Source organism: Patiria miniata, unplaced genomic scaffold, assembly GCF_015706575.1.
Source record: "Patiria miniata isolate m_02_andy unplaced genomic scaffold, ASM1570657v1 HiC_scaffold_4, whole genome shotgun sequence".
Taxonomy (NCBI): Eukaryota; Metazoa; Echinodermata; class Asteroidea; order Valvatida; family Asterinidae; genus Patiria; species Patiria miniata.
Genome location: NW_024037071.1, coordinates 5,039,024 through 5,052,777, shown reverse-complemented (window position 1 = coordinate 5,052,777; position 13,754 = coordinate 5,039,024). Strand labels below are relative to the sequence as shown.

The following is a 13,754-nucleotide window of genomic DNA, read 5'->3' as shown; positions in this document are numbered from 1 at the left end:
TCTGATTATGATAATGATTAATGTTCCTGTAGTGTCTTCTGAATGTTTTTATTAGGTATTTTTAGAAATATACAGATGATTTATTTTCCTTCTACATGTACTTCTACTTCTACAGCGGTACTCAGCATAGCAACGTTCATAAGTTTGGATGTAGAGCTGAGAAAAACTTGATGTACATGTACAGTGAGGGTGCACCTTTCAGTGCAGTAGTGTCTTCTGAATGTTTTTATTGAAAAGTTCAGGACCTCTCTCTAGAATTCAAGAACCTAAATCTCTTTACACACTAAAAACTCAAAAGATCTCCGTAGGAATGCTTTAATAACCCATAAAAAATGAAATAAATAAAATAGGATAGCAGAACTTTACAAAGCTAGCTAGCTACTGAGGGCGCTCTCCCTTACTTGCTTTCTGAGGAAGATCGATAGAGGGCGTGCTTTCAACAAGACGGTCATAAAGTTGAAACCCTGACGACATCTATGCCTAATACATGAACAAGTTTTAGCGAACCCGACTTATTGTAACAGGTGAAATGGCGAAGGTGAGTGCCGTGCACGTGCAATCCGATCGGATTATCTTGAGGAGTTTTAACACGAAAAAGGCTAAGAACAATGGCAGATGTTGTTCATATGCAAAATTAAGTTTCACGTGTTAGAACAGACCAAAGAAGTTTTTTTTATTTGTAGGTAGCCCGCGATACTCGCCCTGCCTTCATGGCCTTTGCACTGCATGCAGCAGTGTCGGGTAACGTACCGGTTGCTGCTGCTACTGCTAGTGCGCCCTCACACTACAGAGAGAGCGGTTGTTTAATTCAGTAAACTAATAAAACTTTAGCAAATGCCCCACTCATGCAATATCAAAGGAACAAACATCACTTAAATCAGACAGAAACAAGAGGTCCAACAAAGTTTGATGAGGACGCCTTATTTTTTTTGGGGGGGGGGGGCTGGAAGGGGGGTCTTCTTTTTTCTAGTTTGGTTTGGTTCAATAAAGTTTTGATTGGTTTTGTTACTAAATATGGCCTACTTTTCAACATCAAAAGTTTGCAAGCTTTACGTTTTACTTTCAACTAAGACTTCCTTCATGTCCTTAGTTGGTTTTCCAATTCATGTACTACATGAAATGTAGACCCCTGCATGTTAATGCAGTTAACTTTATTCACGATTATATGCAAATTAATTCTTCATCAACCTATCATCGAGTGGGTAATGTGAAAGTAACATTACATTATTACTAGTAAGGTAAAAAAAGGAGATAATTCTACTTCCAGGTACCCTACCTACCGTATTTTGACAGCCGCTACCCTAATTTTTTTGGGAGGGTTTGGGGGTTTAGGGGCAGGGGAATGAGGAAAAAAAACCCAAACCATCAATTACTACCTTTTTACCCCTACATATGATCAACACCAAAAAAAGTACCCCCCCCCAAAAAAAAAAAACCCTACCTACCTACCTTTTTTCAAATGCCATGTAATCGGGAGCAGAATTTTTTTGTGTGGCTTAAACCGTTGTTTCATTTTTAAATTTTTTAAATTTTAATTCTAGAAAAGAGGAAATGCTGGCAAGAGTGTGCATAAGAAGAAAGTCAGTGTCACAAAACTGTCTAACATACGCTCCAGCAAGTCATCAACTACAAAGCATGGCAAGACTGTCGGTAAAAGCTCTAAGAGTGGCTCTGGGAAGAAACCCCCGCGAGGATTCTGGAACAGAGCCAGTCACGCCGCAGGAGTTAAAGCTGGTGTTATCAAGGAGAAGAAACCCAAGAAGAACGCCAGACAACTGAAAGGAGAGGATGCTGAGATATCAAAGAATCCAAAGGAGAAAGAACCAGAAGAAGATGTGGAAGAAGAAGAAGAAGACGAAGAAGAAGATGCGACAGAAGATTTCACTGGAGAAGATCTGGAATACATCCAGACAATGGGATTTGGGGAAAACTTCCTCTCTAGTGTTGACGACAGGTGAGATATACTTTGGAGAAATGATCAACATTTAAAAGTTATGTTTTGAATTTCTCTTGAATCATCTTAGGAGTATAAAGGAATTCCAAAAAATGTATGAGACCAACTTGGTGAATGGTGGGCAGCTACAGTGTGTCTTTAGTCATTGCCAAAGAAACAATAAATTGCTTGTATTAAAGCTAATAGATGGTTTGCATTGCGGCTAGCTATGAGGTGCCAGCTTTTGTTCTATGTGTACAAGGATACACAGGTAATAACGAAACACATGTTTAAGATGTCTGCTGACTGCAGAGGCTCTATGTATTTACCTTTTATTTTTCAGTGAACTTCCAACTTCACAGAAGAGCAGCAAGAGAAAGAAAGACGATGCCGACAACAAACTGCAGCCATACGAGATGGAGCCCAGGTCCATCCCTGTTGCAGCAACAGATCCACAGCGGAAGATGAAACAGTTGTTACCCATCAAACATGCCAAGGGTTTTGAGTTCAGGTGGGAGGAACGAAAGAACGAAGAGGAGAGAAAAGAAGCGACAGAAGAGGTCGAAGATGAAGATGAAGAGACACATCAAGGTAAAGACACAAGTTGTGCAGTATTGTGGTTAAGTCCGTCACAAGTTAATCACAAGTCAAGTCAAACGTCAGGTCACAAGTAACAGGGGATGAACAGTAACAAAGGAATGCCTTTCTTGCAGTTCATTTCTGATTGAATGAAGCCAGTTCAGTATTCCAGCTGTGCATGTGCCCATCAAGCTTTGACCATGTTCTTTTGGGATCAATAATTCACTGTATGCGTGTAAAATCATACTGAGTAAAAGCAAATTTAAAGAAGTCTTGTTCTGAAATTACAAAAATTCTCATAAACTTTAAACAGCAAAAGGCTTTTAGGTGTTTTGTATGCCCCAACATTTGTGAGAACAAAACTTTCTATCATCTTTGTGATTGCATGAAAATTGCAGAATGCAGATTCGGTACCACCCCCCCCCCCCAGACTCGGGTGCGTTTATCTGCTGTGTTTATCCCCAAATATAAAATTGTCGAATCGTGTATGCACATTCACAGTTGGAACACCAATTTGGCTTGTTGGGACTGGATGAGTTGTGATCGACTTGCAATGTCAAACAACATTTATGCAGGGTTCATAACATTTTTTTCTCTACTTCCAATTAACTTTTTGCAGATGTTGAAGAAGAGAAGCCAGCACTACCAGCGCTGAGCACCGTGGAGCTATTCACACTGAGGGAAAGGAAGCTGACACTGAGAAAGCAAAGGATCGCTAATCTGTCCCACGCTGTACTGACTGACCCCGAAAGAAACGTGAGTATTACGATCATAGTAATTTGTAGTGAGATATATGTAACCATAATGCCCATTTTAGAATGGCATTTGCTGAGTTGCGTCTAACTAAACTGTTTGTCTGAATAAGTTCATAAAATGACTGTGTTATTTGTGCCTTTATCAGATCAATAAATTGAAGGATCTACGAATGATGCTTGAGGAGAAGGAACGCGATGTCGTCGTGACCGTTCAGAAGCTTGTCATGGTGTCATTGGTTGAAGTCTTCAAGGATATTTCCCCTGGATATCGCATACGTGAATGGGGAGAAAAGGCCAAAGCTGTGGAGGTAATGAGTAGCGCACCAAAACTCCCATTTTTTTTCTTGTGTTCCAGACTTTCAAGGAATCAAATTCTTTTGATCGTTATGAATGGACCCTCCCTCTGTCAGTGACAACTGGAGAGAGTAACCCTATATGTCAGAATCTATCAGGTGACAGGTTTTAACAGTTCTGTAAACTGGGCTCATATTGGTACAATTGACAGGCTGTGGTAGTTTTGTTAACTGAGGGTACCATGCCTTGACTGACATTGATAGATGTGGTGGGTCAGCACTGGTGAGTGCCTGTCAAACTGGCCTCATATTGGTACAATTGACAGGCTGTGGTAGGTATGTTAACTGAGGGGACCATGCCTTGACTGACATTGATAGATGTGGTGGGTCAGCGCTGGTGAGTGCCTGTCAATGATGGGTTTAGCTCAGTAACAATGAAGGCACAAAAGGTTCACTCATGCATTCCAGCCAAACAAAGGCATCACCCCTTAAAATGGCTGCTACACAAGCTGTAGCAGTATTAATGGTCACCGTATCTATTAAACCCCTTCAACAGACTTTAACAGTTATACGGTTCTTTTCTCCACAGCTAAGCAGAGACGTCAAGAAGAAGCGAGATTTTGAAGAGGGGTTGTTGAAACAATACAAAGCATACCTGTCGTTCTTGGAGAAAGCTTGCAGAGGTACTAACTACATGTTTTGATGTGTAATCGCACAAGAAGTTTGTCTGGTAAACTAGTGATGTATTCTCCGAGAACACATGCAGATTTGCCAAGATGGAATCACTGTGTTTCATTCCAAGACGGGACTAACAATGTGTCATTTTTTTGAAACTAGTTCGCTAGTCTGCTGTTATCTGTTAACTGTTACATATTCCAAAATTTCTGGACAAAGCTGTAACTTCAGAAATATGATTTGAGACAGATTATAGCCATGGTGTTACCAGGAAAATGTTCCAAGTCTTGCATCTTTAAAGGTGCAGTAGATCATTTGCAATTACAAACCAAATACTAACGGAAAATTCCAAAAATGGGTCACTTGACTCATCTTTGGAAATGATCTTCTTTTATTGTTTTTTTTCCCCCCAAAATGACAGCATGCCAGAAGGAACAATTTCACAAGGTTTAGTGCCATAACCATCTTTCAGCTAAAAAGTAAGCTTTTTAACAATAATTTGGTCAGTAACTTTTTTGGATAGCTGCAAATGATCTACTCTACCTTTAACGAAAGTCATGAATCTTTCAGAACTCAAAAACTGATAGCTTACAACCAGGAGATATTTAAAGGGCTAAATGCCCTTTAAAATTAGACAAGAAAAGGATTGTAGTAATTTGTTCCTTATTAGGTTTTGCACTGGTTGAGAGAATTCCAACTTTCTGTCTTGAAACAGGCCACAAGAAATCAAAGAAGCAAATCCAACGAGAGAAAGAACAGGGCAAGTCGACCTTTGACCTCCCGGAGAGTGCCAAACGGAGTCTTGCGGAGGTTGCAGCACGATGTCTGTGCAGCCTCATGACGAGCTTACATCATTTCAACTATCGCACCAATATCATTAACGTGGTTGTGTCATTAATGACGAGTGAACATGAAGAAGTAAGTTGGCTATCGCTAAATAAAATGTCAGTTTAGAATATGTTTTTTTTTTGGGGGGGGGGGAATTAAATTTGAAAATATCACAGGAATACTTCTTTAAATGTCTTGGAGTACATTCAGGATCAGCTCATGAACTGATTGTACTTTTTCTTCCATTTTGACAGATCTGCAACACCTGTTGTCTAAACGTTCGTACGCTGTTCAAGACCGATCATGTAGGAGAAGCAGTCTTGGATGCAGTTCGCTTCATCAGCCGACTGATTCGCAGTCACAATTACAGCGTATCTCCTAAGGTATGCATACTGTACTCAAGCTACTTTTCCTTTTCCAATGTACTTCATTATTGGCATTAGGTTTGTTTTTTTTAATGGAATTAATCACGGTGTAAAAAAGTAGGATTTGTATATTTAAAGGTGTATATGTTGTTGTAGAGGATATATGTTGATATTTTTTGCTTGCATAACTGTCAGAGTACAAAAATTCCAAAATATGAAATCTAAACATTTTAACGATATTTTCGAAAGAGTGTTTATACATTAACCCCCCCCCCCTTCTCTGGCTGGCAATTTCAACAAGGCCGGCCCAGCAGTCAAAATAAATCAAGTGACTGCTTGTAACAGTTGAGTGCTCCCTGCCTCCATAACGCAGGATTGACTGGCTGTGATTGTTATGAAACCTTATATAGCTATGTTTTGACTGTAGGTGATTGATAAGCCAGCTGCGCCTACCAGTCGCCTGCTTTTTGTCTGTTGATGGAATCTGACTAGTCACAGTGCCTATTGAAATATGAACAGCCTGTTGGTGACTAGCCTGTGTAAAAGGCATGGCAGGGGAACAAGATTGAATTTTTGACTGTCTGTGACTGATCAAACAAAAGGAGGGTTTATAGATCTATGTAATTACACAATTAAGATTTTGTGGATTGACTGTCACATTATAAAATATTGTTTTCGCTGCTAGGTTCTCAACACGTTCCTGTCGCTCAAGATCAAAGAAGTGACTTTACCTGAAGAAGAGGACAAGAAGAAAAAACTCATTGAGAAGAAAGAGAAACTGAAAAAGATGTCTAGGTCACAAAAGAAGGTTGGTCAATCAAAGATCCATCAAGATAACTGCAGTCGTTGGAGCTTTTAGTTCTGAAAATCAGCGGAATGGAATGTATGCATGGGTGATAGAAATGATGAAGTATCAAGTAACAAGTCTCTATGCTACAAAATGAAAGTTTTATGATACTAATACAGTTCAAGTTTTATATTGATAGTTCAAACACCGATTAACCCATTAGCACCTGTACTACATTGTATTGCATTGTGTTTATTCACTTATTTTCAGCATCAAAAACGTCTTGCAGAGGTTGAGAAAGAACTACAGGCAACCGAGGCATCGGAGAACAAAAACAAAAGGAAAAAACTGGTAAGTTCTACCCAACATCCGATGCAAACAATTCCAGCGCTACGAAAGAAAATGTAATGTCCGTAACAGCCAATTAACCATGATATCTAATTAATGATTCAGAGAAATGATCCGAAACTCCTAGTCTGTAATCTCCTTGACCACCAACTAGATGATGGATGCAAAAGATTTGAAAAGTACATTTTCAGGTTTATTAGCTGAGCTCTTAGAATACAGAAAAACAATCTGATTGCAATGTTTGTGATGTTGGAATTGCCCACACATGACTATGATCATCTATGATAACCAGTAACGTTTTTAACCGCTTTTTATTTTTCATTCACCAGCACACAGAGATCATTCAGTCGGTATTTGCAACCTACTTCCGCATCCTCAAGAAAGCCAGTAACTCTGTCCTGCTGTCGTCAGTCTTGGAAGGACTGTCCAAGTTTGCTCATCTCATCAACATTGATTTCTTTGATGATTTGGTCAAGGTCTTGTACACGCTCATAGACTCTGGGGTAAGTTGAAAGACTCTCTCTTTATGCTTACTGATTTTTTCAGCACGGATTGCTAAAACATCTGACAGAAAGATGACTCTCAAGACGATATGCTCACTGCTAGACTTTTTGTTTTTCTTTACATTGTTTTGTAGGATTTGAGGTACCGAGACAGTCTTCACTGCGTTTTGACAGCGTTCCTGATTCTGTCTGGACAGGGCGATGTCCTTAACATTGACCCAACCAAGTTCTACACATTGCTCTACGTAACAATGCCTCAGGTGCATGCGGGTAAGTGGAATCATTGGATTAACCTTCCTATGCAAGCATTGGTTTGTTAAAAGTATACCAGGGGAAGTGGAAGGAAACTTTGACCGCTTGTGATCTTTTAAACAGTAGGAGGATTAAACATCTATTCATTTTAAATGAGTTACCACAGGTTAATTGAGATAATGATTTGGGATTGGATGACTTTGTAACTAACTCAATTACAAGTCGTCTTTCTATCGTATATTTGGAATTGTAGGTGATAGCAGTGCGGACGCCAGATTGATCCTTGATTGCATCGATGCGATGATCACAAAGCGGCACAAACAAGTCACGTTCCAACGAGTCTTGGCTTTTCTGAAACGTCTCGCTACACTCGCGCTACAGATGATGCCCAATGGAATTCTGGGATACGGCTGTGCGATACGCAATATCATGAAGGTAAAGTTATTTGAAGGTGAATCAAACTAAACTCTAAAAGTGACCAAAGTTGGGGATCAGCCTAGGACACAAAAGTGTGAAAGTTTGGAGAAGTATCAAAAATTGGTCTGAAATATGGTCTTTCTGAGAATAAGAAGAAATTGTTGCCCCATTTGCTGACAATGTTTACCTGTGATCCTAATAAAGTGATTATAATCGATAGTAGTTCGAATAAAGAAATGGACTGATAATGAGGTCAAATTATCTCATAAAACATAAGTTTTTTAAAGAGGTCCACATACACGGATTCTATGACATGTCTGTACACAAACGGGAACGCATACATGTAGCTTCCAATACGCCTCACCGTACGCATTTCTGAACCTCTCTGTTGATTCCTTTTTTTTTCCAACCAAACATTAATTAAAGAAAGCCAGAAGTCAGTATTTCTTTGTCGTTTATGATATGTAATAACTTTATTTGACGTCCCCTTTGCAGTGGTACCCTAAGAGTGACTTGCTCCTTGACAGTGAAAGTTTTGGGAGTGGTAGATTCTTACCAGAGTTACCCGAGGCAGAGCACTGCAATGCACAGAGCACTGCATTGTGGGAACTTCATCTACTCAAGGTATGTGGTAACATGTAGTTGGCCAATCTTTGTAACTTCGTGTAGTAAGAAGTACGATTTATTCACATTCATGTTTTCAATTTTGAGCTGGTTAAATGCTGAGAAAGTTCTGTTATAAATCACATTTGTTTGTTTGAGGATAACATTTTATTCAGTGACCCTTAGAAACTTATTTTTATGTGCATGGCAGTGTCTGTGTAAGAAAAAATGTAATCAGAAAAATATTAAAATTTTTAATCAAGTTGTAGTTTCTCTTCTGCACTGAAGCATTTGTGTTGATGATCCGTCACACATCTAACAATTATGTGATATCCACATTTTTTAATGAAATGTCAAAATCATCAAAATGTTCAAATGATCATTCTTGGCTTTGGAGAGTACAGGTTTGTAATTTGGTGCATTGTGTGTTGTTGACTTGTCATTCTCGTAGAAACTCAGATTCTTTATTGTGAAATCTGTATCTGTATGTTTGTCCCATTTCAGAGGCATTATCATCCCACAGTCAGAGAGTACGCTCAGCATATAACCAAGGGTAACCCACTGACTGGAATTGGAGCACTGCCTGTTAATATCTCCAGATTGTAAGTCGTCATTCTCTGATTAGAAAACGAAGAAATTTAAATTATCAAGACTTTGTAAGTGTATTAGCCTTTTTGAAGAATGAAGAGCTGTTTTGAGTGGGTTGACTCTTTGTTGTATTTACTCAAGTTTACCGACTTGAAAAAAGAAAAGGAAAAACGAAAAAAAGGGGGGAACAGGGAAAGACAATTGCCAGTTTTGAATTGAGCCCTTCCATACCGATGGTTTGTAACTTTGCTACTTTTGAGTGGTTTGCCCCCCCCCCCCCCAGGAAACATCCTGGCAATGCCCATGTCCATTAGTTTTACCCACAAAATGGTACAAGCATGGCTTTTGTTAGGTTCATTTGGTAACCAGGCAGATATTTACATGCACAGGAAGCTACAGATATTGGAAAGAATCGCATGACAAATTCTTCTTGGTTATATTCTGTCGTAGGTCAGCCCAGAAGACCTTGAAGGAGTTCAGCCCAGACCAGATGATCTTCAATCCTCCCATTGATACCAGAAGAGGCAAGAAGAAAACCGTGGTAAGAAATCATGATTATAATGTGGGTTTATTCTGCAGACGACACTGGGACATTGGAGAGGGAAAGGCAGGCCTGTTTGGGTTAATCTGTCACTAGTAGGTGACTAAATGTTGGTGGAAACACCACAGTAAGGTGGTAAAACCAAGGCCATTGGAAGGGCAGACTTGAATCAGTTTGATGTCTGATGTTTTTGATCCAATTTATATCCACTCGATTCTGCATCAGAATAGCAACTCAAAACCCCCAAAAAAGTACAACGTGAAACTCAAGGCACTTAAAACTACACTAAGCTCTTGAATTTTTTTTAAATTTTTTTTTTTAAAGTAAACCACAAAGGGAAGCTAATAATTTTCAAAGTTGAATAAAGGAAATGACTGGAGTGGGGTTTGAACCTGCGACCTCCGGATTGCTGTTCCGGTGCTCTACCAACTGAGCTACCCAGCCCTATGTTGGCGGTTCCCCATTTTGTCAATGTCTTTGTTCAAGGGGCGCTAGTCAGAAGCCATGATGAACCTGTATATGCCATGTAGCCAGGGATCACGCCCAAAGTTTTTTTGTTAAAACGGTATAATATTATGCAGATGGGGTTTTATTTTTATTTTCAGGTTGTGATGAAGGAGCCCGATTCAGACTATGTTCAGAAGGACTTTGATGAGCTGGTCAATAGGACACTGATTTCCACACCAGACGTAAATGACATACATAGGTATCTTGTCACAAAGGATGACAAATCGCCCCTAGCTCTGAACTCAGATCTTAAACCTTCAGTCAGAGATCTGAAGAGGAAAGGTGGTAGGACAGATGAACAAACACCGAGGAAGAAAGCAAAGCATCCAGCTACTAAGAACTTGGGGAGCGGTGGAAAGAAATGTCGGACAATTGAAGAGACGAGACTGAAGCGAAGAAATGGACAAGGTGTTAACAGATAGGCTAAAGATTCTCTTGCACTGTCCCTCTGGCTAATTCATTTTTACAATTAGTTAAGTGATTTCCCTTTACAACCGACTCTTTGCTGGGGCCGAAAGATTGCTCGAGAAATCCTTGCTGTATGAGGAACTTGAGGTACAAAGATTTATCAAGTCTTAGATTAAAATAAAGTAGTTGTTGCCTTGTGCAAGGACTAGGACTTCATTCAGTTGTGTGGGATACATTTTAACTACATGTGTAATTTGAATCGTGGACAGATTATATTGAAGGTTAGGCGCTGTATTTCAACTGGATTGGCTTTTACCCAGATCTGTTTTACAGGGTTATTTTGCAAACATGTAATACAGTCAAACTCTGATAAGAAGAGCACTGTTAATACGACATCCTGCTTATAACAAACGAAATGTTAGGTCCCAAGTCTTTGTGTTCCATTACTGGTAATACAAGGTGCCTGTTTATAACAAGGTAATTTGTAAACTCCTTAGGACCTTGTAAAGTTGTTCCAGTGTACGTGTACATGTACATACAAAAACTGCAAAAGGACGGTTTTGTACAGGCTTCCTAAATATTTCCCCTGTAACAACACAAGTATCAGTCCAATTCTCTTTATGATTTGAGTACCTTCAGTATATAATAATTAAGGTTCTATTGCATAGAGGATTGAAGAAAAATATAGGATTTCTCAATCTTATGAACATGAATACATGTGAATTCTGTTTTTCACTGAAACAGTAATATTCCCCTTGAAGCTTGCAAGTTGGTGTAATTTAAACATCGTATATAAACATTGACAAACAACATGTATTTGTAAATTGCTATTTGGTTGAATTTATTTAATAAACACCAGACTTTTATGGTACAGAAGAAAGGTATTAACGAGTGCAAGTTCCGTTTTGTAAGGCCGAGTATCATGAGTACCACGTCATGAAATGTTGCAGTTATACACACTGGAACCAGCGGATTTGAGAAGCAAAAAAAAAAAATCTTTGTCTTTAACAGTTCAAGTGGATGTCCCCTTCTTTCACAATGAAAACCAGGGTACCAGGCTACATGGAAAACCAAAACAAATTTCATGTTTTTCTGCATTTTAACACGTAACAGATAACACCTCTTAAGGTTAGAGTTAAAACTGGAAAGCTATAAAGCCTTCAGGCATCGCCAATATTCACACTGTCAACCTTTGTTAAGAACCAGATTTCCTGACAACTTGCCCAGGTTATTTTTTTTGGTCGTCTTCAGTGTTTACTTCAATATGGTACTACCTGTAAATGCACACCACTAGTGGGCAGAGCTAATGGACAAGTCTGTTGAACAAAATTGTGTGCACTCTTGGACCATCCTTCAAGTCATCTGTGCATCTGAAGCGTCAAAATGGCACCAACAACTTGTTTGAAGTCGCTAACCAACTTTCCTCTCATGAATTCTCATATTTTCCTTTGTCCTTGAGTTCTTTCAATTCACCGATAAGCTCCTGCGTCAGTTTAGGTAACCGCGGCATCCTGACTTCACTGTGTGTCGGATTCGCAGTCGGGAAGGTTTCCTGATTCAACTGGGTCGGTTTATTGTAGAAGGGATGCCAGTACCCCTGAACGCTAGGACTGTCAGTATGCCACTGTTTACGAATGCGCTCAATGTCCACTCCTGACTGGGTTCGTAGAAGTTCCACCTCCTTGATGATGTCTTCTCTGGAGAGGTTGCTCAAGTCAACTTTCCTCCTTGTGCCATTTACTGCAATAAAAATGGAACCAATTGAAATTGCTTAAATTAAAGTTTAGTATAGTGTGTACAGGTACAAATAAGAGTGCAAAGAGATTAAGAGATACATTCAAAACATTTTATCAAGAACACTTTCAATGATGTACTTACAGAACTCGGCTACTACTTTTGGAAAAGTGTACTTGGTGTGCGGTGTGACATACAATACAACTTGTGGGTTCTTTTCTGCAAATCCAACAATATCTTGCTCCACAAAATCCCTGTAATCAGAAAAGAAAAAGAAATGCCCCTTTAGTTTTAGTAATTAAAACAATTATTAAATAAATTATGCGTCTCCATAATCAACCCATTTTTTTCATTTTTAATACCACTTCATAACAACAGAGAAATATCCTTGAGTCATGTTTAAAGGTCAAACGTCAAGTCCTACTTCCATGACTTCTCAATCAATTAAATGAAATGTTGGAAAGATTCCCATATCTGGCCATCACTAATGTTTCCATTCAGTGACCTATCAGCCATCAGAAAATGAAAACAAATGTCCTAAAAAGTCAACTTTAGCAGGGAAAATATTGAAGTATTTAGTGAGAAAACACTTTTGTGCACAGGCTGACAAGTGATGGCCAGATATGGGAATCTTTCCCAAAAATATGTTGCAACTTGACGCCACTTTTTTCTTCATATATCATCTCAATGAAGATCAGTCATTGCAAAAAATTATGATAAGACATGAATCTGGGACTGAGAAACATTTCCAATTTTGTTCGGAAATACTTAGAAATTGTTTTTGACTCTCCATAGACTTGTCAACACAACCGCTGAAGTGGCGTCAGGTTGCAAAATTTGCTTACTGGCTTTGGAGAAGTTTCTTTCAACTTCAAGGAAGTATAGTCCGAGAACGAATTCCCAACGACTGACGTACGCGCATTATTGCTGCCACTGCCGGTGTCATATGAAAATCGGACCCGTATGACTATGAAAATCTGACTCTTTTTCCCTTTTATTGGTTAAACCCTCTCACGTGACCGGTCCCCTCCTAGTTATCTATGCATGAGCATGTGCAATACCACCAATGAGTCCGTATTTCATAAAACCTAAATTCATGCTACACCGGTTCCGCAGCCTAATCGGGAACCGGTAGGCCTACCGGTTCCGTAGTGCATATCGCCGCTCCGCCACAGATTACGTACCTAACTCCTTTGGCACTTCCAGCCGTCTTACTGAACTGCAAGGTCAATCTCTGCAACTGACAAACATAGCGACCAATTCCATTTTGCAAAGCACTTCGTAGAAATGCACTAGAACTTCCACTTGTCATCTTGAATAACTTTTTACGAGGATTGAAAGGTCTGTGTGCCCAGCGGTGAAGCGCAAATCGGCGAGTGAAGAGCAAACTCACATGTAGTCTGGTGATACGTTTCTCACTCGCCCATTTGTGTTCAAAGACGTCAGGTATCTAGATTGAAGTATCAAATTTACAAAATGTATTGACATATTTTGGACACCATACTGTTATTAAACTAAATTATGAAATTTTGAAAATAAAAAATGTAAATTTGAATTATTTTAAACTCAATCAGGCTATTTTAAGTTATTTTAAAATAATAAATTCAGAATTATAAAATAAGTGTTTTGAACAAGACC

General features: G+C 39.2%; 2 protein-coding genes and 1 non-coding gene across 3 annotated transcripts; 1 reads left to right on the top strand and 2 right to left on the bottom strand.

Annotated features, from left to right (window-relative positions):
* Positions 1–412: 412 nt before the first annotated feature.
* LOC119739820 (nucleolar complex protein 3 homolog) lies at positions 413–11,266 on the top strand. The gene is made up of 17 exons (XM_038214905.1): positions 413–538; positions 1,542–1,954; positions 2,277–2,524; positions 3,132–3,268; positions 3,414–3,575; positions 4,150–4,243; positions 4,951–5,153; positions 5,318–5,446; positions 6,114–6,236; positions 6,486–6,566; positions 6,893–7,066; positions 7,201–7,336; positions 7,572–7,753; positions 8,231–8,359; positions 8,843–8,940; positions 9,377–9,467; positions 10,073–11,266. Exons 1-17 carry the CDS (start codon positions 530–532, stop codon positions 10,394–10,396), a joined length of 2,733 nt encoding a protein of 910 aa, XP_038070833.1. The 5' UTR covers positions 413–529; the 3' UTR covers positions 10,397–11,266.
* On the bottom strand, positions 9,839–9,911 carry Trnaa-agc. Its single transcript has one exon. It is a non-coding gene; the product is annotated as a tRNA-Ala (tRNA).
* Positions 11,203–13,509, bottom strand: LOC119739823 (39S ribosomal protein L43, mitochondrial-like). The gene is made up of 3 exons (XM_038214908.1): positions 13,301–13,509; positions 12,261–12,370; positions 11,203–12,122 (listed from the first exon to the last, which is right to left on the bottom strand). The coding sequence occupies exons 1-3, from the start codon at positions 13,426–13,428 to the stop codon at positions 11,809–11,811; spliced, it is 552 nt and encodes a 183-aa protein (XP_038070836.1). The 5' UTR covers positions 13,429–13,509; the 3' UTR covers positions 11,203–11,808.
* Positions 13,510–13,754: the final 245 nt, after the last annotated feature.

Coding starts and splice junctions, on each gene's coding strand:
- LOC119739820 (XM_038214905.1), top strand. Junction 3,269..3,413: donor TGACTGACCCCGAAAGAAAC/GTGAGTATTACG, acceptor TGCCTTTATCAG/ATCAATAAATTGAAGGATCT. Junction 8,360..8,842: donor GGGAACTTCATCTACTCAAG/GTATGTGGTAAC, acceptor GTCCCATTTCAG/AGGCATTATCATCCCACAGT.
- LOC119739823 (XM_038214908.1), bottom strand. CDS start 13,428: ATGACAAGTGGAAGTTCTAGTGCATTTCTACGAAGTGCTTTGCAAAAT. Junction 12,371..13,300: donor GGAAGTGCCAAAGGAGTTAG/GTACGTAATCTG, acceptor TTCTGATTACAG/GGATTTTGTGGAGCAAGATA. Junction 12,123..12,260: donor AAAAGTAGTAGCCGAGTTCT/GTAAGTACATCA, acceptor TTTTTATTGCAG/TAAATGGCACAAGGAGGAAA.